Source organism: Palaemon carinicauda, chromosome 3 (assembly GCF_036898095.1).
Source record: "Palaemon carinicauda isolate YSFRI2023 chromosome 3, ASM3689809v2, whole genome shotgun sequence".
Lineage (NCBI taxonomy): Eukaryota > Metazoa > Arthropoda > Malacostraca > Decapoda > Palaemonidae > Palaemon > Palaemon carinicauda.
In genome coordinates, this window is record NC_090727.1 from 199,392,159 (window position 1) to 199,415,847 (window position 23,689).

At 43.3% G+C, this 23,689-nt stretch overlaps 1 protein-coding gene across 3 annotated transcripts in view; it reads left to right on the top strand.

The window, feature by feature from the left end:
- tos (Exonuclease tos) overlaps nucleotides 1–23,689 on the top strand; it is a 330,838-nt gene that overhangs the window by 239,750 nt on the left and 67,399 nt on the right. For all 3 annotated transcript variants that reach the window (XR_011044196.1, XM_068371244.1, XM_068371245.1), the window contains exon 8: nucleotides 13,419–13,791. Coding sequence is in view for 2 of the 3 variants with exons in the window: in XM_068371244.1 (XP_068227345.1) it covers nucleotides 13,419–13,791 (373 nt within the window). In the remaining variant the exon portion in view is untranslated. The remainder of the gene's footprint in view (nucleotides 1–13,418; nucleotides 13,792–23,689) is intronic.

Consider the following 23,689-nt stretch of genomic DNA (forward strand, 5'->3'; position numbering starts at 1 on the left):
ATATATATATATATATAGGTAATAGTTTACAACACCATGCTCTCCATTTACTCCAAAAAAATGCAATCCTGCAGTTTTCATCTTCTTGCACAGTAATTAGGTGGTTATTTAAATTCTGGGAAAGCAATAATTAGCAAGATATGTGGAGGAAGGGGGAAGGGGTTATAAAAAGAAAATAGCTCGGTTTCCTCACCAAACGACTTGGAACTGACATGTCAACAAAGTCAACGAAACAGGATTCGTGATGCCAGTGTACATAAACAGAAATTCGTGATGCCAGCGTACATTTGATATACTGTATATTCAAAATATACCTAATAAAAAATTGAGTGATTACTCAAAAGTGTCACTATTTGTAAATTGCATATTTTATGGACACTTTTGAGTAATTAATCCATTTTTAACTAAGCATATTTTGAATATACAGTATATCAAATGTACGCTGGCATCACGAATTCTGTTTGGTTGACTGTGTTGACATGTCAGTTCCGAGTCGTTTAGTGAGGAAACTGAGCTATTTTCTTTTTATAACCCCTTCCCCCTTCCTCAACATATCTTGCTAATTATTGCTTTCCCAGAATCTAAATAACCACCTAATTACTGTGCAAGAAGATGAAAACTGCAGGATTGCATTATTTTGGAGTAAATGGAGAGCGTGGTGTAAACTATTACCTATATACAGTATATATATATACAAACTTATATATTATAAATTTCTACTTCATACTTAGGATCAAACCCTAGCCCCTTTCAATGAAAGGTCTGGTTGCTTCCAACCATGCCACCAGAGGCTCAAAAGAAGTCGGAAGTTGGAAGCAACCTGACCTTTCATTGGAAGGGGTTAGGGTTCGATCCCACGTCTGAAATAGAAATTTATATATATATATATATACAGGGGGTCCTCGGGTTACGACGCTGATCCGTTCTTAAGACGCGGTGTAACCCGAATTTCCGTGTAAGTCGGAACACCATAAATATACGTACTGTACTGTACTGTAAAGTATTACTGTATACTGTACTATAATAAAATGTATCAAATGACATAAAAACAATATTAGAAAAAGAGAAAACAATTCCTTACCACATGAATTAAAGTAAATATCAATAAAAAAAGAAAACAATTCCTTACCACATGAATTAAAGTAAATATCATTAAAAAAAGAAAACAATTCCTTACCACATGAATTAAAGTAAATATCAATAAAAAAAAAGAAAACAATTCCTTACCACATGAATTAAAGTAAATATTAATAAAAAATGAAAACAATTCCTTACCACATGAATTAAAGTAAATATCAATAAAAAAAAAGAAAACAATTCCTTACCACATGAATTAAAGTAAATATCAATAAAAAAAGAAAACAATTCCTTACCACATGAATTAAAGTAAATATCAATAAAAAAAGAAAACAATTCCTTACCACATGAATTAAAGTAAATATCAATAAAAAAAAAGAAAACAATTCCTTACCACATGAATTAAAGTAAATATCAATAAAAAAAGAAAACAATTCCTTACCACTTCTCCTCCTTTGCTATGTACGTGCGGTTAGGCATGCGCTTCCAGAATAAACCTGTCTCATCCGCATTGAACACCTGATAAGCAGAATAACCCCCCTCCCTAATTATCTCAGCCAACGCTTTAGGAAATTCACTTGCTGCTTTCTCATCCCCACTAGCAGCTTCACCTTGCACTTTAAGATTATGGTAATTGGCCCGAGCCTTAAATCGCATAAACCAACCCCTACTAGCCGAAAACTCTTCACTTTCACTTTCTCCCCTCCCTTTCTTTTTTCAACGCTTCAAACAACCTTTTAGCCTTCTCTTGAATAACCATTAAGCTCACTGGAATACGCCGTTGATTTTGATCTTCCAACCAAAGCACTAATAACCTTTCCATTTCGATAATTAAACCACTACGCTGTTTCGTTATCACTGTTGCTTTCATTGGAGCAGATCCTTTTACGTGTTCAACAATGCGCTCCTTATCTTTAAGGATAGTAGCCACGGTCGAACGGCTAAGGCCAAGCGATCGGCCAATGTTCGTTGGCGTTTCACCGTTTTTAGACTGCTTAATAATGTCTAATTTCACTTCCATGGTGATGGCCTTCCTTTTCTTCGATGCACTACCATCAGAAGAATCTGCCTTGCGCTTTGGAGCCATAATGAAGGGCAAAAAGTTCAAAAAAACGATCAAACACGTGAGAGAAAGAACAGGCAATCACAACCAAAAATGGCGTATGAGTGGAACTGAGCGACGCCGTCTTCCTCGCCCACAACCACCGCAAAGCGTATTCATCCACCGCGCGCTAGAAACTAGTTCGCAATTGTTTACGTCGCTTACGACGCTAACGGTGTAAGACAGAACGACGCTTAATATTATTTTTATATTTTTATGGGGCGCGTTCGTAACGGCGAAACCGCGTAAGTCGGGACCGTCGTAACCCGAGGACCTACTGTATATATATATTATATATATATATATATATATATATATATATATATATATATTTGCCCTCAGCCATGTCGTCCTGATGGGAGGTTCCTTTAAGCAGCTTTCTAAGGGATATTTGGCTACAGTGATACTCCCAGAGAATTGGCCACAGGTCTCCAGAATTCTAACTCTTGGCGCGAGTATCCTTAATATAACTCTTAAGGATATCGCATAATATCAGCAGAGTTATTTCTTGATACTGCACATAGCAATCTTCACCCCGAGTAGAGTTTTCGCATTGAGGGGGAAAAGTGACGAAATTGAAGGGGAGCCGTTATCAATGTTACCCGGTGGATCCCCTCCCGGTACCACCCCGGCAAACTAATCCTTTTGTAGTAGCGAATTAAGCACGGTGTTTCTCCCACTTGCTCTCGGTGTTGTTACTATTATAAAGGATTATTACAATGCAATCTCCAGCATCTTCATCCTCAGGAAAGTTGAGTATTCAATCTTTCCTGTTTGTAATTTTTGGCTCCCTTCTCGCAGTTAAATTAGCATAATTTTGATGTGTTTAGTGGAGCAGAGCCAACACCGGAGGCGGCCATTGTGGACTGCTGTCGTACGCCATAAATGCTTTATTTAGTTAGTAGTACGACGTCCCTGGTACTTAGCTATAATGAAATTCTGGCTATTTAGGCAAATTATGCTAGTGAAGGTAAGATTTACACATTTAATATTTCCTCTTCTGATAAAACGTTTCGATAGTATACAATAGGGCCTCGGTGATATAGAGTAGCCGAGAACCCGACTCGAGTTAGGCTAGCCTAACGCGTTTTAGTATACTTTAGTAACGTTATCCCCCTTTATCCTATGGTATCGTTTTATTAATTCAATCGGAGATAGAACATCTCCTAGAATTACTATCATAATTCGATACTCGTCTCATTTAGAGAAATAAGGATAAACCCTTCATTCCCTCTGAGTACCGTCGCTAGGCGGCAACCCTATCTTTTGTCTTGCTATAGAGTAGTGTACTCCGGCTTGACTTAGATAGTGTATCTGTCCATCCTCTATGCCGGTGAGTATCCCAGCTTTGAAATACGATAGTAACTCAGAGTATTCAGTCTTGTTTTGGCAACACTACCGGTGGGGAATTAGTCATTCCCCTGCCGGTTACACGGTTGCCGGCATAAGAACCCCGGCTTCCCTAGTCCACAACTGAAAGTGGTTGTACAGTTGCCGCCATCCTTCTCCCTTGTGGACTAGAAGACAAGTCTTATATCCGGCCTTGTCTTAGGCTAAGAAATCGTTATTCCTCTGCCGCCCAAGACGGCACCGGCATAGGAAACTATGTTTCCTTGATTTGTAGCCGAAAGCAGGAGGCATACCTGCCGCCTTCTTTCTATGCAAAATATAAGACCCTTTCCCTTCCCCCTTCTGTCCTTTAGTGACGGCCTAGCCGTCACAACCCCTGTGGCCGGTATTCTACAATATCCCCGCTTGCCGGGCTGATTACGATGTCGGCCGGGCTCCTACAAAGGCGGTTTATTGCCGCTTCAACCTTCCCCCTAACTGAAGCAAGGCTCCGGGAAAGGTTGAGCCGGCCATGACGGCTGCCGGTGGGAGACCCATTACAACTTTGAGTATTCTTCAGTCCTTCCTTGGACTGCCATCCAGAAACCCTGTAACTGGCAGTGCAGCTGGAAACAGATATTGTGGTTGGATGGAAGCTAGAATTATTACATTCTCTCCCCTTCCATTTGAATCCTCATTCTGGAAAGAAGGCAGTAGAGACAGTAGTCTCTACAACCATGATTATTGTACTAAACTATAATAATACGGTAGTCCTTCTCTCCATTCTTTCTCTCTCTCTCTCTGCTGGCTATTGCTGCCAGGTACTAGCATAGACCGGTAGTATGCCGGCAGAACTACATTATAAGATTATACAGTAGCCAGTATTCCTGCAGTATAGCAAATACTTCAGTTAGAAAACTACAGTATATATCATACAGTAGTATGATTTTCCAACATACTCTGTGTATCCTTTCATAGGTCATTGTTGAGACCGCTAAGCAAATGTTGAGGTGACGCATTCCTTCAACATTCTGATGTATCCTAGATCATCAGAACACAAACATTTTTACCCTACAGTATTAATAGTTCACTTGTGGGGGAGTTAGTGCTAGTATACACTGACTCCAGCTCTAAGTACTAGAGCTATTCCACCCTGTATTTCCCTAATAAGGAAATTTTAAAATATTAATATTGAGGGAGGTCACAGCAATTGCTTGGACAGGAAACACAGATATTTGTCTTTCTTATTTCCTTTCTAGCTTACTATCCTAAGCTATAATTATAATAGTAAGGATTACTATAATGCATGTGAATATATTTATCAGTATGATAAATTACCCCATTCTCATTTCACTCTTTCTTTCCTTACAGGAGGAGGCTAAGGTGAAGTGTGCAGTTATGTACTGCAACCACAAAAGTAGGGACTTTTGTAGCCACAAGATGCGCAGATCTCATTCCCCCTGCTCCATCGCAACTGAAACCCTGGGGTATTGGGATCCGAAGGGTTGCACCGTCTGCTCGGCCTTGATGTCCGAGGGTTTCGGTGATCACGAGACGGCGGAGTAGAGGGATACTGCGAGGGAAACGCTTCAAAAATGGGTAAGGGGAGTCCAGAAGAACTCTCCGAGACCTTACCTACCAAGCTAAACGATGAGAAGCCTTCTGTTCCCTAATCCAACATCCGACGCGGTTGTGCCTCAGGCACAGGTCAAGCCTCCCTTCATACAACTGATGATAGAGGCTGACATTAACCAGGCTGTGGAAGGCATGGACATCCATCAGGAAAGGATGTCAGAGGTGTCCTTGGACACCGAAAAGGATCTTCTTCAAGAAGACCCTGAAGAAGAGGTGGCCCAGCCACCTGAGGAGGAAGAAGGATCCGTATCGACAGTGACGGAAGACCCGCTACTGTCTGTGACGGCATATCGACTTGTGCCGTCAACCTCTTCAGCCCCAACCCCTCAACCAGACCCGCTGTTCCCCAAGGGTGAAGCGTTCATGGCGCAGATCCAAATGAAGATGGAAACTATGCGCAAGGAACAGCAAGAGATGAAAAGGTAAGTCAGGGAAGCACACTGCGCAGCTGCTTTTAGCGGCTCCCAGAAGCAGCCCAAAGTCTCTGACCCCAATGCTCCGAAACAAAACCCTGGAGGTATGTGGAGCTCATGCCCATGATGAATGGAAAACTCTACGTCTCGGAGAAGATGGGGGCCATACCCCTCAACGATCTCCAATTCTGGACGAACTTATCGGCTTACCCGGAGTGCTTCGTGAGGTTGAAGAGCGAACCTGCATCTAAAGAAGAGACGGAACCTAAGGAGTTCATGGTCTTTGATCATGACAAGGCACAGGCTCTCTTTACGAGTAGCCTGAAGAAAGCCGGCTATACGAACTCGAAGGTTTCTGCTTTGAGCAAGAGGCACCTTACCTTCCTTGCTCCTTCCTCCAGAGCTTTTCCCTTGACGGCTAAAGCTCTCCACTGCGTACTAAAAGCAGTTGTTGCGGGCAAACCATGTCCTACGCTAGAGGAATGTAAACCATTGTCTCTAGCCCTGCCTACGGGCAAGAAGGACTGGAATGAGGTCCATCTAACCTTCACGATCACGAAAATAGATCCAGATATTGCAGGACAGCAGTTCAACGAGAACCTTCCAAAGTTGTTGGACTTTCTTCTGCGAAGGGAACAGGAGATAAAAGAGAGACTAGCCGCCTCTCTGTCTCGCCAGAACTCCACGGAGATGTGTGCAGGCATTTCAAGTACCCCAGATATGTACACGGTCCTAGCCAAGATGCACATGGCTGCCCTAGTGAAGGACATGTACATGTACGCTTCCATGAAGGCCAGGAGGGCCTGTAGAGAGTACGTGTTTGCCAATGCAACGGTCAAACACGAGCCCAGGAAGTTGATCACTTCATGCATTTGGGGCAAGGACCTCATCCCAAAAGAAGTGGTCCAGGAGGTCATTACTAAAGCCGCCACGGAGAATAGGAACCTTCTCCAGAAGTGGGGCATGTCTTCCAAGAGGAAATCATCCTCTGACGCTGGTCCCCAACCCAAGAACAGGAAGACAAAGAAGCCACAAGGGCCTCTTAGACCTGCTCAGCATCCCACTGTTACCATGACCACAGTCCCCCAAATGGTTGCCCAGCCGCAAACCACATTCCAGATGGTGCCTCAGCAGTTAGTAGCCCAGTCACCAGCCTATAACCCAGGCTTTGAGAGGCACACCACTACCTTTTGCCCTAAAGGTAGACCATCTAGAAGAGCTCCTCAAGAAACCTCTCAAGGAGTAGAGGAGGACGTGGTCAGGGTAACAAACCCTACGGATCATCTAAGCAATGAGAGGCTCCAGGTAGGAGGAAGACTCTTCCACTTTCAGGATCGTTGAACCTTCGATCCCTGGGTCCGCAGCCTAATCAAGAATAGACTAAGGTGGAAATGAAACAAAACTCCACACCTTCCTTTCCTCAATTCCTCCAATACTCCACCCCCTTATTGGAAGAATATACCTTAGAACTCTTGAACAAAAAGGTCATAAGGAAAGCAAAGTCCATCAAATTCCAGGGAAGGCTGTTTTGTGTTCCCAAGAAAGACTCGGACAAACTCAGAGTCATTCTAGACTTATCTCCACTCAACAAGTTCATCGAAAACAAGTTCCGGATGTTAACCTTACAACACATAAGGACCCTGTTACCGAAAGGGGCGTACACAGTCTCAATAGACCTGGCAGATTCTTAATGGCACCTTCCAGTCACCTGCCCCCTCTCCTCCTACCTACGATTCAAGCTACAGAAGACAAAGTATGTCTTCACAGCCATGCCCTTTGGACTAAACATAGCCCCAAGGATATTCACAAAACTTGGGGACACAGTCGTACAACAGCTACGCTTAGAAGGCATTCAGGTAGCAGCATACCTGGACGACTGGCTGATGTGGGCAGCATCCAAGAGTGCTTGTCTGCAGACAGCCACGAAGGTGATTCAGTTCCTGGGTCACCTAGGCTTCAAGCTCAACCACAAGTAGTCTCGCCTCTCTCCAGCTCAGGAGTTTCAATGGTTAGGAATCCATTGGCACTTGCAGTCACACCGCCTCTCCATTCCACCGAAGAAGAGGAGAGAGATTACGGGTTCTGCTGAGAGACTACTGAAATCCAACAAGATTTCAAGACGCCAACAGGAAAGAGTACTGGGCTCTTGGGTTTGCAGCAGTAATAGACCCAGTGCTGAGAGCACAACTAAAGGATCCGTCAGGAGTCTGGAGAAGATACTCATCAAACGTTCGAAGAGATCAACAGAGATTGACACCGACCTTACTGCGATCGCTTCTGGTGCCGTGGTCGAAGGTCAAGAGCCTAGCAAGGACAATTCCCTTACAACCACCTCAACCGTCAGTAGTCATCCACACTGATGCCTCACCGGAAGGATGGGGAGGTCATTCCCATCAATTGGAAGGTACAAGGGAACTGGTCACACCAGTTCAAGACCTTTCACATCAACATTCTGGAAGCCATGGCAGTCTTCCTAACATTGAAGGAACTATCCTTCACAGATCAGCCCACGTCAAGTTAGTCTTGGACAGCTAGGTGATAGTGAAATCTCTGAACCGACCAGGCTTGAGATTGCCCTACATCAATCACGTGATGTTGGCCATCTTTCGCTTGGCAAGAAAGAAAAGATGGCACTTATCAGCAGTTCACCTACAAGTGTTCTGCAATGTGACGGCGGACGTTCTATCCAGGCGAAAACCGATAGAGTCAGAATGGTCCCTAGACGAAGACTCATTCTCCTTCATCTTGGAAAAAGTCCCAGAACTGCAGATCGACCTCTTCGCAACGAGCGACAACAAGAAACTACATTGATATGTAGCCCCATACAAGGACCCTCGGGCAGAAGCGACGGATGCCATGTCCCTTGATTGGAACAGATGGAATTATATCTATCTTTTCCCTCCAACAAATCTCCTGCTGAAGGTCCTCAACAAGCTGAGATCCTTCAAGGGGACAGCAGCAGTAGTGGCCCCCAAATGGCCCTGGAGCAATTGGTTCCCTCTAGTGATAAAACTGAGGCTGAGGCTGTTTCCTCTATCGAACCCAGTTCTATCCCAACTGGTTCAGAATTCGACTGTCTACGCTTCATCATTGAGAACCCAAACCCTACATCTCATGATTTTCTTGCCTTAGCAGCCAAGAAAAGGTTCGGGATCTTAAAAGACAACATCGACTTTATTGAAGAATACAAGTCAAAGTCAACCAGAAGACAATATGAATAGTCTTGGAAGAAGTGGGTCTCCTTTGTCAAAGCAAACAGGCCAGCAGAAATCTCAATATACTTCTGCCTGTCCTTCATCCACCTTCATGAGCAAGGCTTGGCTTCCACCACGATAACTACGTGTAAATCAGCTTTTACTAGACCTCTTATTTATGCCTTCCAGGTGGACCTGTCGAACGAAATCTTCATTAAGATTCCGAAAGCATGCGCTAGACTTAAACCAGCAATCCCTCCAAAGCCCATATCATGTTTCTAGGACAAAGTCTTGCACTATGCTTCGAACTTGAACAAGGAAGATTATACCCTAAAGGGTCTAACACAAAGTGATATTCTTGTTCGCTATAGCCTCAGGGGCTAGAGTTAGTGAAATAGTGGCCCTATCTAGAAACGAGGGCCATATTCAGTTCACAGAAGAGGGAGAACTGAATTTTTTTCCCGAACCTACCTTTCTCGCGAAAAACGAGCTTCCCACCAAGAGGTAGGGTCCTTGGAGAATCTGCCCTCTGAAGGAAGATGTCTCTCTATGTCCAGTAGAGTGTCTTAAGCTCTAACTTCGAAGAACTTCAGAATTCAAGGAAGGACAGCTCTTCATAGGCGAAACCTCAGGATCAAACTTATCCCTAAAACAACTAAGGGCAAAACTCACCTACTTTATTCACAGAGCGGATCCTGACAGTACACCCGCAGGTCACGATCCTAGGAAAATGAATTACTACCAATTGTGTCACGTGGTGGGCCGGGAAATCGGGGTAAACTCGCTGGTAAGAGACTGATGTCTCGCCAGGTAAATGCTGAACTGCTGGGTAGCAGTCAGGTTCCGACTTCTTTTATGGCCTCTCGTGGCATGGTTGGTTTCGACCTGGCCTTTCATTAGAAGGGGCCAACGTTCGATCCCAGGTATGAGGTAGAAATTTATTTCTATTTGAACACGATGTTGTGTTGATATTTATCCATATTGACTCATTAGGGGTAATTTCAATGAATTACTACCAATTGTGTCACGTGGTGGGCCGGGAAGTCGGGGAAAACTCGCTGGTAAGAGACTGATGTCTCGCCAGGTAAATGCTGAACTGCTGGGTAGCAGTTAGCTTCCGACTTCTTTTATGGCCTCTCATGGCATGGTTGGTTTCGACCTGGCCTTTCATTAGAAGGGGCCAGCGTTCGATCCCAATTATGAGGTAGAAATTAATTTCTATTTGAACACGATGTTGAGTTGATATTTATCCATATATATATATATATATATATATATATATATATATATATATATATATATATGTGTGTGTGTGTGTGTGTGTGTGTGTATTAAGAAGTTGGGCAAGACCAAATATTAAAGAAAAGAAAATCACCTTGTGATCTTAAAATGCCACATAAGTTATAAATGCAGGGCCTCATGCTAAAGAAAAATAATGATAATAGGTTTATAATTAATAATAAGTATATCAGTAATTGCTGTGAACAAATAAAAAAGGTGATGTTAGTTCTTGCTTGATAATGGGAAGTCTGATGATGCAGCTTATCTTTTATAAGACCCTCCATATCAATACCAACGTTGGTAGTGAGAAGACTGAAACAAACATTATTTATTTTTTTATTTTCCTATAGATTTCTGGTTTAGAACTTACTTGCTCTTTACTTGAAAAATTTATTCACATATGTACTACCAAACATTGAGTGCAGCTTAAAGGCAACGTCTTTGTCCTTGCAAGTCAACATCCAGATATTCTTCTCTTTTATATCTTTCTTTGTAAACAACGAGTCAAACTGTAGCTCGCACAACTCAAGCTGAAGTTCTGGTAACTGGGCCTCCACATCAACTTCATTTGGTGGTTAGATAATAAAAGACTGGACTTCAGCTTCTCAAAGTCTCTAAATCAGTTTTTAAATTCAAGAGATAAGCTTTCTCCTTGTTTTTAGACAATCATGAAAAGTCTGACTTTATATCATGTCATGAGCTCACGACATGATGAAAACTGCAAGATCACTTTCTTAAGCAAAACCTTTGATGCTCCCAACCAGTTGAGAAACATTTTGTTGCCTGCCTTGTAATATCAGATTAAGTACATCCAAATGGGTGCTTATGTCTGAGAAATTGTAGAGAGCAAAGTAAAAGTCTCTCTCTTGTAGCTAAGTTTTGTACAGTGTTGTATTGCCAAACTGTTTCTTTTGAAGGAAGGAAAGAATATCTTTCTGGAGTGTAAAAAAAAATTAGAGCATTTTTCCAGCACTTGAGCCAAATTTGATTGCAAGAGAACATCACTAAAATCTGCAATCACTTCTTCAAGGAAAGATATACATTTTCTGAGTTGCTGTAACTTATTGCCAACTCTGATTAAATTCACCATACTGACCACACTGCATGACATCACTTATCTGTAATACCTTGCCACATAATACTTTTTGGTGGATAGTGCAGTGCAGTGTGTTATAATCTATTCCCTTTTTCTTCAGTAAACCAACAAGTCCCACGTTATTGCCAGTCAAAGCTCTTGTACCATCTGTTACAATGCAAGAACATTTTTCCAATCCTCCATATTCATTAACAAGTGACTCAAGTGCAGCATAAATATATGTACCACCAGTAAGGACTCTTGAGTGAGGAGGACATTGCCATTAAGCTATCAACCAGCCTCATCCCAGGTAAGAGGAACATGGTAGCAGACTAGTTGAGCTGGAAGACCCAAGAAGTTGGCTTGGTGTAGTCTCTGTCATCCAGTAGCATTGAAGTCCTTGACTTTATGGGATTCCCCAAAATAGACCTCTTTGCAATATCGCTGTACAGAAAGTTCCTAACATACAACTTTCCAATTCCAGGCCGGGAATCAGCGTTCATGGACGCGTTTCAGCACCTTTTCTACTATAATCCAGGATCCATTCATCTTCATACATGGAGGTTATCCAGGATCTTCTCTTAGAGATAGGCTTTTCATGAGAGACAACGCAGTAGATGTCTAGATACCTCAGAAAGCCCTTGGCAGCTCTCTACCAAGCCAAGTCTGGCCTCTTTTGTGGTGATATTGTGGGAGGAGTAGCTCTCCTCTCAGAACCTCTGTTCGTTTGGCCTTGAGCCAAATCTTTAGAGTAAATGTGTAGAAATTTCCTCTTCGGAAGAAATCTTAATGCTCCAGAAAGTTTGGGCAGACCTGTCCTCCAGTTTGGTGGAGTCCATTATCATGGAACATTGTTAGGGTATTACGTTCCTTAAAGAGGGCGCCCTATGAACTGGTGAGGTGAACCTCAGACCGGGACCTTACCCTGAAAATTATTTCCCTGCTCACTTTAGCTTTAGCTAAACGAGTCAGCCAACTCCTCAGTATTTTGTTCAACATCACCCATTCAAGGGGGGTTGGAAGCAGGTCACACTCTCCTTCATCCCTAACTTCATAGCTAAAATGCAAATCCAGGGTTTTTAGGGATATAACTTATGATCCTGATCAGCTATTATTGCATCCTGTGAGAAGCACTGAGGTTTTATCTCAAGTAGACAAGGAGTATTGAAACTCACCTGCAACATTTCGTGAGCATGGGAAGATCAAAGAAGAAGATATCCTTGAAAACAATCTCCTTTTGGCTAGGAAAGGTCATCTCTTGCACACCCACTTCCTCTTCCACAGAATGGACGCAAGTAAAAGCTTGCGACATAAGAGGTACTGTACTACTTTAGCTTTTAAGAGGAATTTCTGTGTGATGCAGGTAGTGAAAGCATCAGACAGTGCTCACAGCTTGCTACCTGCGGAATGTGACCCACAGATCCCTAGTTGCACTCCTCAAGATTGTTTAGCGGGTGGTATAGTTGCCTCTGTTCCTATCACCAGATTAGTAACTGCGGATCAAGGGCTGAGGTTACGAGTAAGACTGGGATGAAAGTAAAGAATTACTGGGCTTTACCTTTACTTTCAATCTCCCCATATCTTGGGGTACAACTTCAAAATATCTTCTCAGCTGGATTTGATCTGATAGTTAGGTAAGCTCACTTGGCATGTAGTTTTTCTCTGCTCAAGCATGGAAGAGGTCTTTCCCCACACTCTTTACAAGGAATAGCGATTTATTACAAAAGCGTATTTCAATTTAGCCAGGCAAACACAATTTTGAAATGGTTTTCAAGTCACAGCATCAGCAAACCCTTTACTTGCCAGGTCTACTACACAGAGAATTCCAACTTAAAAATAACCATTAAATGCCAGGGCCATGAAACCCACTCATTTTTCCTTTGGTACTCACAATGTGTAATCAACCCTTACTCTTTTAGGATACAAGATGCTTGAGTTTTGAGTTACTTTTAAAGTTATTTTTATTTTTCCTAACTATACAAACCTGAGTCCTTTACTCAATCTTTCCCACTATCACCAGCCTCAAGAAAATCCCAGGTTACGATCTAAGTGAAGTTGTCAGTGAGGTAGCGGGGAGGTGGCTGTCACTCTGGTGCCAATAAGTGATTACCTGCCAGTCGTTTTAACTCGTTATGATTTTAAGTGTTGCGTTGCAGCTTCACTGTTATTTATTCTCCTTTAGTAGAGGACTCAGGTTTGTATATTTAGGAAAAATACAATTACTTTAAGAATTTGTGATATTTTGAAAGTTAACTTACGTCTTGTAAAAGTCGTGACATGTGACTTATCCCTATTTTCATTCTTTCTAATAGAGGAGGAATTCCCTACTGAAGTAACAGAAGGAGATCTTCAGAGTATGTATGGAATGGTAGAAAAGAAGGTGAAACCATTGTCAAATGAAGTAGAATACCCTTCGCAGGAAAAGGTCAAAGAGGAAGAGGAGAATGTCGGTGATGATGCTTTGCATATGCTCTGTGATGCTCTTGATGATGAGAATGTCAATGAAATATCCTTCGAGGACATTGACCAAAAAGAGCCTGAAGCACTAAAATCAAAGAACCCTTTTGTTAAAACCCAATTGCCCAAGAGAAAGAGCTCTGAAGCTGTTGGTCAGTTCAGCGCTTTGAAGAAATTTAGCAAAATAAGAAAAACTGTCGTTGATCCAAATACCATTGTCCAAAGCAGGTTAGTTATCTTTAAAGTTTATCTGTATACAGTGATATACAAGAGTTTTCTTGTTTTGTAAAAAGTCTTTCATGATGCCAAATTTATAATAAGGATTTTTATTTCACCATTGCAGTAATTCATGAAAAAATTTATTCAAACGGTTGTTTAAAATACATTTTTTTTCAAGTGGTGTTTGTACCTGAGGGTTAGAAAAATATTGGAACAAATTTTTAATGTTGGAGTTAGTCTCATGGATCAGAGACATACAGGTACATGACTACAGTGGATATATTTTTACCTTTGCCACCTTCGTTGCGGCGAAGGTTATGTTTTGCTAGGCTTGTATTTATTTGTTTGTATGTTTGTGTGTTTATGATTTGCATAAGTCAAAAACTACTTGACTGAATCTCATGAAATTTGGTTGGATGATTAGTCATAATCCAAGGACAATTTGACTAGAATTTGGAAGTGACTGGGTCAAAGGTCAAGATAATTAAAAGGCCAAAAATATTATTTTGCTATATCTTGATTAATTTTTATTTGATTTGTATGAAACTATTGCCAAAATGTGCATAATTCAATTGCCTATCTGACCCTCTTAATGAGAGAATGCCTTGATGAAGTCATTGAGCTTCAGCACAGAAACCTGGTGACGGGCAAGAGGGCTCTCGAACTTGGGGAAATTGCTCCCCCAGTTTGAATCTAGATTTCTCTCTTTCTCATCTTTCTCTTCCTTTTAATATTACTTCGACGTTATCCTGATTTTATAAACTTTTCTTTCATGTTGCCGTCCCAACTTTATGAGTAAAATTTCCCATATGTATATGTGTATATATTTACATATATATGTCTTTTTTCTTTTTCAATGGTGTGGATGTCTCCACATCTATTATTGCCACTTGCATGGATGTTTCTACATCCGTTATTGCTGCCTGCTTTGATGAATGGGAGGAGATGTCACGGTTGGGAGGTATTTGTGCTCAAAGCTATATGTGAGAGTATTGGATGATCTCAGCCATCCCGAAGATGGTTCGACCTTTTTGGCGGAACTATTCTCAAGTGTTGTTGGGTCTTCGGAATCTAAGGGGATCCAATGCTTGGGGTAGGACTCTCGGCTTTTGGCTGGAAGCCCATCATTACAGATATGGGGAGGATGATTCCATAGTTTCTTGGTCTCAGTCCTAACAGGCGGGTTCAGCTTACACCTGTCCCTCTATATCTGTTTTGGTGCTATTCTTTGTATAGGGTACGGAGTGGACCATCTGGGAAGTATACTTTCATTGTGCCGGTAGTGGAGAGTGCAAATTTCCTTTCCAACATGTGATGCCTTAATGCTCTCAAGCAGGTGAATCAAACAATTTGAAATATCACATTTCTCTTTTCTTTTTTCTTATGGATTCTTGTGACAACGACACCCCCTCCCCTGGATATGCTGACTCGCCCCCGGCACTGTTGATGACCTGTGGCAGTTCATTTAAAGAAAATTCCGTTGACAACTTAGGAACTAAAAAGGACTTTTCTTTGAACATTTGAAAAGAGTATAATTTGGGCAACACAGGAAAATTGAAAATACTGCACGTTACCCAAATCCCATTCGAAGCTAATTATGGTGTGCTACATAAAATATTTGAGTGCTACGGATTAATAAAGGAAATTAGAATGAAACTTCAAGATGATAAATGGGATTCTTGGTTATCATTTAATTGTCATACGGAAGCATTCAATGCAAGCTGTAACATTGCTAATATTAACCCTGGATAGGTATCGTTATTTGACCAACTTAAATAGGTATCGTGGGTCAACCTCGACCTGAGGTCCAAAAAAAATTCATAAAAAATTCATTTACAAATCAATTCACAACCTTTTAATAGCAAAAAAACTTCAAAGAATATTCTAATCTTCAAAAAAAGTAAATAAAAGTCAAGTCCAAAAAAAAATATTTATTACAAGTAAATTAAAGAAATGTGTACAAAAAAAATTAATACAAAAAATTCACCTAAAATCTAAATATGGAAATAGAATAAAACTATTTTAAGCACTTATTCTATGATAATTGAGCACTATTTGCTGAGATCCAAGAGGGGGGGAGGAACCAAAAGGGAATGTTTCCTGAAATGAGAAAAAAAAGTGTTTGTTCCGTAACTGGAATACAAACCACGCTATTTAATAGGAGTATTACTTTCAGCGTAGCTGAAATGACGAGCCATTAATTTTTAACAAGGGTTTACTACCCACACCGCTAGTTAGCGGGGGTAGGGGAAGGTAGCTTGCTACCCCCCCCCCCCCCCCTCTCACTTTGCTCTCGGCTCAGATGGTAGTCGGACAAGTCCGCTCTCATCCTCACTGTCATTTGGCAGCCATTTAATGTTTTTGTCTTTTTCTAGTTCTGTTTGTGAAGTTGGGCTCTGCGATCATGCGCACCTGCCCTGGGTTTCCCGACCTCCCCTGTGGAACATTCATGTCCATGTCGGCAGTCGAGACTGATCCTCACGCCCTTTGTCCTTCTTGTAGGGGGCCAACGGTGTGATACAAACAACAGGTGTAGTGAGTGTAGGGAGTGGTCTCCCTCCCAGTGGGAGAGGTTTTTGCGACGACGGAAGGAGAAGTCCAAACGGGATATTTCTCCTTCGAAGGTTTCTTTGAAAGGAGAAAAACCCATGGCCTCTTCTTCCGTTGCCCAAACCTCTTCCGAAGCTCCCACTCGGTCGGTCTCTTTCGAGAGACCGTCGAGTGGTAGCGTAGACCGATGTACTGTTTACCAACCTCGGGGCTTGAGAGATGACATTGCTTCCCCTAGCGAAGCAGCTACACCTCTCCCCCCTAGGGAGGATATGTCACTAACCCCCCTTTTCAGCTTTGGTCCTCCTTGGGGCTTACGGGTTCGCCCTCCAAGGAGGTTTTGCTTAACTACATCCGATTGGATGCTGCTGTCAAGCAATCACCGTCACCGGCAGAGGTTGATCCTCTGTCTCTTGTCGACGTTGTGGTGTCAGAGGTATCCAATGTGGTATCATCCATCACCTGTGCCTCTTCAAACCCTATAGTAGCTGATGGCTTAGTTTCTCCCGTCTCTGTTCAACCTACGAGGGAGAAACTAAGTCCATCGTCAGTCTCTCCTGCTGGTGTTTCTTCCCCTCGGGGGAGTTCACTTACAGAGACTCCTCTTCGGAGGACTGCAGAAGGTCAGCTTGCTGATTCAACGGCCCCCAGAGGGCGCATTCGTCGGAAGGCTCGCCTTCCTCTTCGCCAAAGAGGCCTTCCTTCACCTGCAGTCTACAGCAGAGGTGCCTCGAGACCAATCACCTATCACTGTTCCTGCACTGGTCCTGGACCTTTCTGCAGATCGTTCGCGATCTCCTTCAGTGGAAGGTTGTCCTTGTAAAGGACACGTTGACCTTCCACCCAACAGACCTGCCGACCTGCCGTCACCTTTTTTACATAGGCCTAACAAGGCTTCACCTGAGCATGCTGAGGCGCGTCAACCAGATACGCGCTATGCGCCAACGAAACCTGACGAGCGCTCTTTAGTAGCTCATCAGGCCCCATCACTAAACCCTAACACAGGGCATCAAGGGCTTATGCGCCAGCACGATACGTCCTAACAGGAGCATAGCTCCATCACGCGCTATGCACGCCCTCATGCACATACGCGCCCACGTTCTCTTGCGCGCCAGGTCTTGCCTGAGCCTAAGCGCAAACATTCCCCTACACGCCTGCGCCCAGCTGCACGCCAACTCTCACCTGCGCGCCATCAACCTCCTGCGCGCCAGCGCTCTCCTGCTCGCCAGCGATCTCCCGCGTGCCATCAGTCTCCTGCCCGTGTGCAAACGCGCCCAACAGCTAACTCTCCTGCTCACCAACAATCTACTGATCTGGGCGCTGCTGGGAAGTTAACAAAGCTGGCTTCTCCCACACGCCAACTAGTACCATCGCGCCAGCGCTCGCCGTCGCACCAGCCTTCTCCCGCACGCATTCGCGAGGATACGCGCACACTCGCCTATCCTCTCCAAAGGATTCGCGCCAATGTTCTATCGCGCGCCCATGTACCTCACACGTTTCAACTGCGCACCCGCGCGCTAGGGATCTTTCTCCTGCGCGCGCGCCCTACGGCTGGTACAGGTACGCGCGAACTCACGCCCGCGCAGTCAACGCATTGATCCTGCGCGTACGCGCCAACAGTCTCCCGCTCGCGCACCAACAGTCTCCCCCACGGCCATAGTCTCCCGCATGCAACCCCTGTATTCTCCCACGCGCGAGCCCCATTATTCTCCCTCGTGCGAGCCCCATTATTCTCCCTCGCGCGAACGTCAATATCCTCCCGCACGCGAGACTGCAGAACTACGCACGGCAAGGTCGCCATCGCCTCATTCCCGTCCCCGCAAGCGCATACCACCGGGCATTGTGGGAGAAGGGAAACATCTAGAGGGGTCCAGGATCCCAAAGCCATCACAGGCGAACCCACCAATGATGAGGACTCCTCCCAGGGATCCTTCAATTCCTGTCCCTTCAAAGGGTATGTCTGACAGCGCATCTGTCAGCCAACAGCCCTGGTTCGGTGCACTGATCAGAGCCGTAACGCAGGCTTTCAAGCCTGTCTTCTCTGAATTAGGGCACAGATCCATGGCTGCTTTTACCCCTTTGAAGAGAAAAACGTGAGTTCCAGACACGGTAACTTCCCCAAGGTCTAAACTGACTCCACGCAGACCTTCGAGGCAGGTTCTTTCTTTTCCCCAGACTGCCTCTCCTTCCCTTTCAGATGAAGATTTCCCTTCCCCATGGGAATCACGTGAGGAGAGACTTTCCCCCATCGCACCAATGGGGAAACCTCTCCTCACGCCGAGGTGTCTACTCAGTCGGGGATTGAAAGGAACATGCCACCCTCGGCAATGTTGGAGTCCTACATCCTTCCCTGGAAGGAATCTAAGAACTCCAAAACATTGCCGAAGTCCTCTACTAGGACTAGGATAGAGCCAGCTAGCCACTCAGGGAACATCCGCGACTCTCCCCAAGAAGAGCCTTTGGGGACAGAAGGAGACTTCGCTGCAAGTCCTACAATAGGAGACCAGCAAGAGTCAGAACATGCATTATGGCAAATTCTAACTCTAATGAGGGCTCTCAATGGGTTTTTCGACCCAGAGATCCCTCCTCGAGAGGGCAAGGACACGGTCTTGGACCATGTCTTTGGTACTCAGAAACCCTCCAAGACCAGTGCAGCACTGCCCAGGTCTCAAGGGGTTAAGAGTACCAGGGACAAGATCTCTCTACAGCTCTCCGAGATGTCCTCCTCCAACCGTTCCAGTGCCACCAACAAGCTCCTCCCACCTCCTCGCGTACAGCAGAGGAGGTACTTCGAGATCCTTGAGGAGCCTTGTTTAGCTCTTCCTCTTCACCACTCACTAGAAGAGCTTACCAGGGGAGTCCCTCTTGAGAGATTCTCCAACTGGCAGGTCTCATTCTCGGCAGCCGAGATCCTCAACCAGGAGAAAGTTACGAAGTGTGCTATGCAAGCCACTTCATGGCTCGACATCTGGTTGGGGACCTTAGGTATCCTGATACGTTCTGAGGATTTCTCCAAAGAACGTACCAGGAAAGCTATGGAAACCTTCCTTCTCTCAGGTACTCGTACGATCGAGTTTCTGGCCCACCAAGTCTCGAACTTGTTGGCAAATACCATTCTGAAATGTCGGGATGCAGTAACTGAGAGATTCCATCAGAAGGTCCCTAGCACCGAGATCAATAGGCTCAGACATTCCTCTCTAGAGGGATCCATCTTGTTCGAGCTCAAGGATGTGGATCATGCCACTGAGAGGTGGAGGAAGTCTCATCAAGACTCCCTTCATAGGGCTTTAACATCCAAGCCCTATAAGCCTCCAGCACCACAGCAGTCCCGTCCAGTCAAGACCACTAAGACGACAACAGCAGCGAAGACCTTGGTGTCTAAGCCCTTTCCTGTCAAAGAAAGGAAAGGCAAAAAGTTCTCCAGGGGAGGCAAGAATCCTAGAGGGAGCAGCCGAGGCTGCAAACGCTAGGATAGGCAGTCCCCCTGCATGTCCACCAGTGGGGGGATGCCTACAAAGTTGCTCAAACAGGTGGAAGCAACTCGGGGCCAATTCCTGGACAATCTCCGTGATCAGTCCAGGATATCGCGTCCCGTTCATAACATCTCTACCTCCCCTGACGACGAATCCCGTGTCATTGAACTCCCTTGCCATGGGATCGGCAAGGGGGCAAGCCCTTCGGGCAGAAGTCCAGATCCTGTTGAAGAAGGGCGTTCTCCAAGAGGTCCTAGACGGATCTCCAGGCTTCTTCTTTCAACTCTTTCTTGTAAAGAAGGCGTCTGGAGGCTGGAGACCAGTCATCGATCTCTCAGCTCTGAACAAGTTTGTCAAACAAACTCCGTTCAGCATGGAGACGGCAGACACGGTCAGACTAGCAGTGAGACCGCAAGACTTCATGTGCATACTGGACCTAAAGGATGCGTACTTCAAGATCCCAGTCCATCCATCTTCAAGGAAGTACTTAAGATTCAGCCTAGACAACAAAAAGTACCAGTTCAAGGTGCTGTGCTTCGGTCTCTCTACAGCACCACAAGTCTTCACCAAAGTGTTCACCCTAGTTTCATCTTGGGCACACAGGATTGGCATCCATCTCCTCCGTTATCTGGACAACTGGTTAATCCTAGCAGACTCGGTGTCAACCCTTCTTCAACACCGAGACAAACTTCTGAGACTTTGCCAAGAGCTGTTATCAATTTCCTCTTGAATTTCAGTATCATTTGTTACAAACTGCTGAAGATAAAATTTATAGGGCTCAAATATTCCTTTTAACTCTTGAAAGGCCCATTTCAATTTTTCCCTATTATTTTCAGTAATACTGCCATTATCCATATATATTAATGAATAAATGTGTCTTTTAAGCAAATTTACCTGGTCATCATCATCAGTGTCAATCATCAAAATTTTATATAGTCCAAGTAATAATATGCATTGGGAACAAACAAGACCAAATGGAAGCCTTAAGCTACGATATGCAACAGTACTGTAATCTCCTTTCTGTACATTACGATGCCATAGAAAAAAGTAACTTGGTGGAATCTAGATCAGAGAGGCATATGTTGAGAAAGGCTTTTTTAATATCAAAACACAGGAGTTTGGAATCAAAGCGTAGCTGTAATAAAGCTGTGGTGATCTTTTGGTTTAAACATGGTCCACTCAACATAGCTTGATTGTGACTCATGGTTACTCCCTGTAAAGGATTATTTTCACATAAATTAGATAAAAATACTACTTGGCATTTTGTGGTGTCACGCTCTGGTTTAAATACTGCCATGTGAGCCAAGAAACTGGGATTTGGATTTTCCTCTAAGAACTGATCAAGGTTGTCAATTCTTTCTATAATACCTTATTCAGATTGCTCTCTAAAGCATTGGTTGATTAATTTCAACTTTACTCCATCACCCTTAGAGTATCTCTGGAAATTTGAATTTAGAAATTTAGTAGCTAGAGTTTTATTTTGCCCTAGCAAGTGCTTCTTTGTGATTCCAGATTAGTGGCATTATTAACCTGCCCTCTTCATTACGCCTTGTATTTTAAAGAACATAATTTATTATTCTTTCGTTTTCAACTACCTTATTGGGAAATATTTGCGTGTCATAATTCAAGGTATCTGTACAACAATTATCAAGGATCTCTTGAGTAGCTCTTTCTAAGGATGCATAGTTGATTCTCCCATCTTTCACTATTGTTATCCTGCCTTCACTTTCTGTCAGATCATCACAATCTAGGAGAGGATCTCAAGAATTATGACTTGAAAGGGCAAGATTCTCACATGTATACAAAGGCATTTCAGCTTTTCCCTTTTCTTCCCCAAAGCAAGGAGGGAGGTGCTTCAAATTGCTCCTAATTTGATCTGTGTTACCCACTAGCATTACACCTGCGGCAGTCAAGGAATAAACCGACGGTGCATCATTCTCATTACCCCCAAATGAAACTGTTGTTTCAGGAAGACAATAAGCAAAATTTGACCCGAGAATAAAATCTAAGTTATTAATTTCATCTCTTCCATCCTTCAAGAAGTCATCAGCCAAGGAATATCCCCTGTTCATAAATTCCCGAACAATTTTCTGCAAGCCAGGCAATTTCAATGAAGTGTGAATAGATGGCACACCCGTTGCTTCAATCTCGTAAATATGATCTCCAATCGTCAAAGGCACTTTGTAAGACTTAGTATGATAAACTTTGGAAGAGTTAAATCCATTGATTTTGATTCTGAGATTAGAATTTATGACAGGCAAGTTTTCATACTTTGCCCTCTCCTCTAATATGAAGTTTGACTGACACCCGCTGTCCCTCATGCAACGAATTTTTGTCTCTCCCTGAAGAATGCAAGATAAGGTAAGGAGTATTGCGTGGCTACAGTCTGTGACTTTGAACGACTCAGAAAATTTCCCAACAAATATCATGCTTGAATTACTCTCCTTCGCAACTCGATCACTTTGTTTAGAATTTTCCTTTTTCAATTTTACATTACTTTGACCACTATCCCCCAGGACTCCACTGCCTTCTTGGGTCATGCATAGAAATTTGAAGTGCCAAGCGCCGCAATCGCATCGTTTCTGGAAGTGAAATTTGCAAGTATCCTCATTATGATCCAACCTGCCGCATTTTATACAAGCCTTCAAATTTCTTAGCTTGTTGATTTTTAACCTAGGTTCAGGATACTTTTCACACTTATGAATGGGATAAGAGGAGTCACCATCCTCATTACATAAGGACACACTTTGAAAATGTTGAGTGACGGGCCTGTTTGGTAATTAACATTTGCAGCAAAACTCGTAGCTCTCTTAGGACAAAGTTCTCTTGCTTTCTGCTTAATTTTATACTGTCGTTGACTGGTTAAATACCTTTCAGTGGCTTCAAAAAATTTATCTCCTATCTGATTCAAAGATGGCCTGGTTTCGTTGGTGATATGAATTAAATGAGATTGGAAGTTCTCATTTAAACCATGCCAGGCAAAATACTGTAAAATATCCTCTGAGGTTATTTTCAAAGCGCTAATGGATCCACAAATAGAATTAATTTTCCTTATGTACTCAAACGGTTCTGTATTGTAATCAAGCTTCAGATTCGACATTTGTTTGATGACGTTGAATTTTCTAGTGACAGGAGAGGCTAAAGCATTCAACAAAAGCTCTCTTGCTACGTTATAAGAATGCTGTATGCTGTCCAGGGAATTTATCAAAGACAAGGCACGCCCTGAAATTTGCTGTTTCAAAATTAAGAATTTATCGTAGTCAGAATAACTGAAGCGTTTTGTCGTATCTTCAAATTGCTGAAAGAACGTAATAAGATCCTCTCCCTCTTCACTTGCGAATTTAGGTAAAGGGGCATTTGCGCTCTTAAGCATGCTGCTCAATGTGCTTCTAGAAACTTCCGGACTGGAAGGATTTGGACTGGATGTAGCCAGATGAGACAGAGTAGACAAACATTCACTGATCCTATCTTCATACTTACAACTTTCTTCAATTTCTTTATCATTATAAGCTATGGCTTTCGTCTCATCCTCGGAGTTTAATTCCCATTTCAGGGTTCGAATGACAGAGTCGGCCTTTTCAAGCTCATCCTTGAGTCTTTTCAATTTTCTAACAAGGCAGTCTCTCTCCTGAGGAGTATTATTACCAAAACTGTCTAATTCAGAATGAATACGGTTGACCTGTCCTCGATAGTTATCCCTAGACCTAATCTGAAATTTCAAGTCTTTTGACATGCCTGCGATCCCCTTACAAATCTAATGAAATGAATATAATCTAGAAAGTCACAAATGACTCGCTCAAAAAAATTGAACTAGACCTCCCGACTGAAAACTACTCAAGGGGCACAATGAAAAGTCGTTAAAACCTCTAACTGAAAGTAACCAG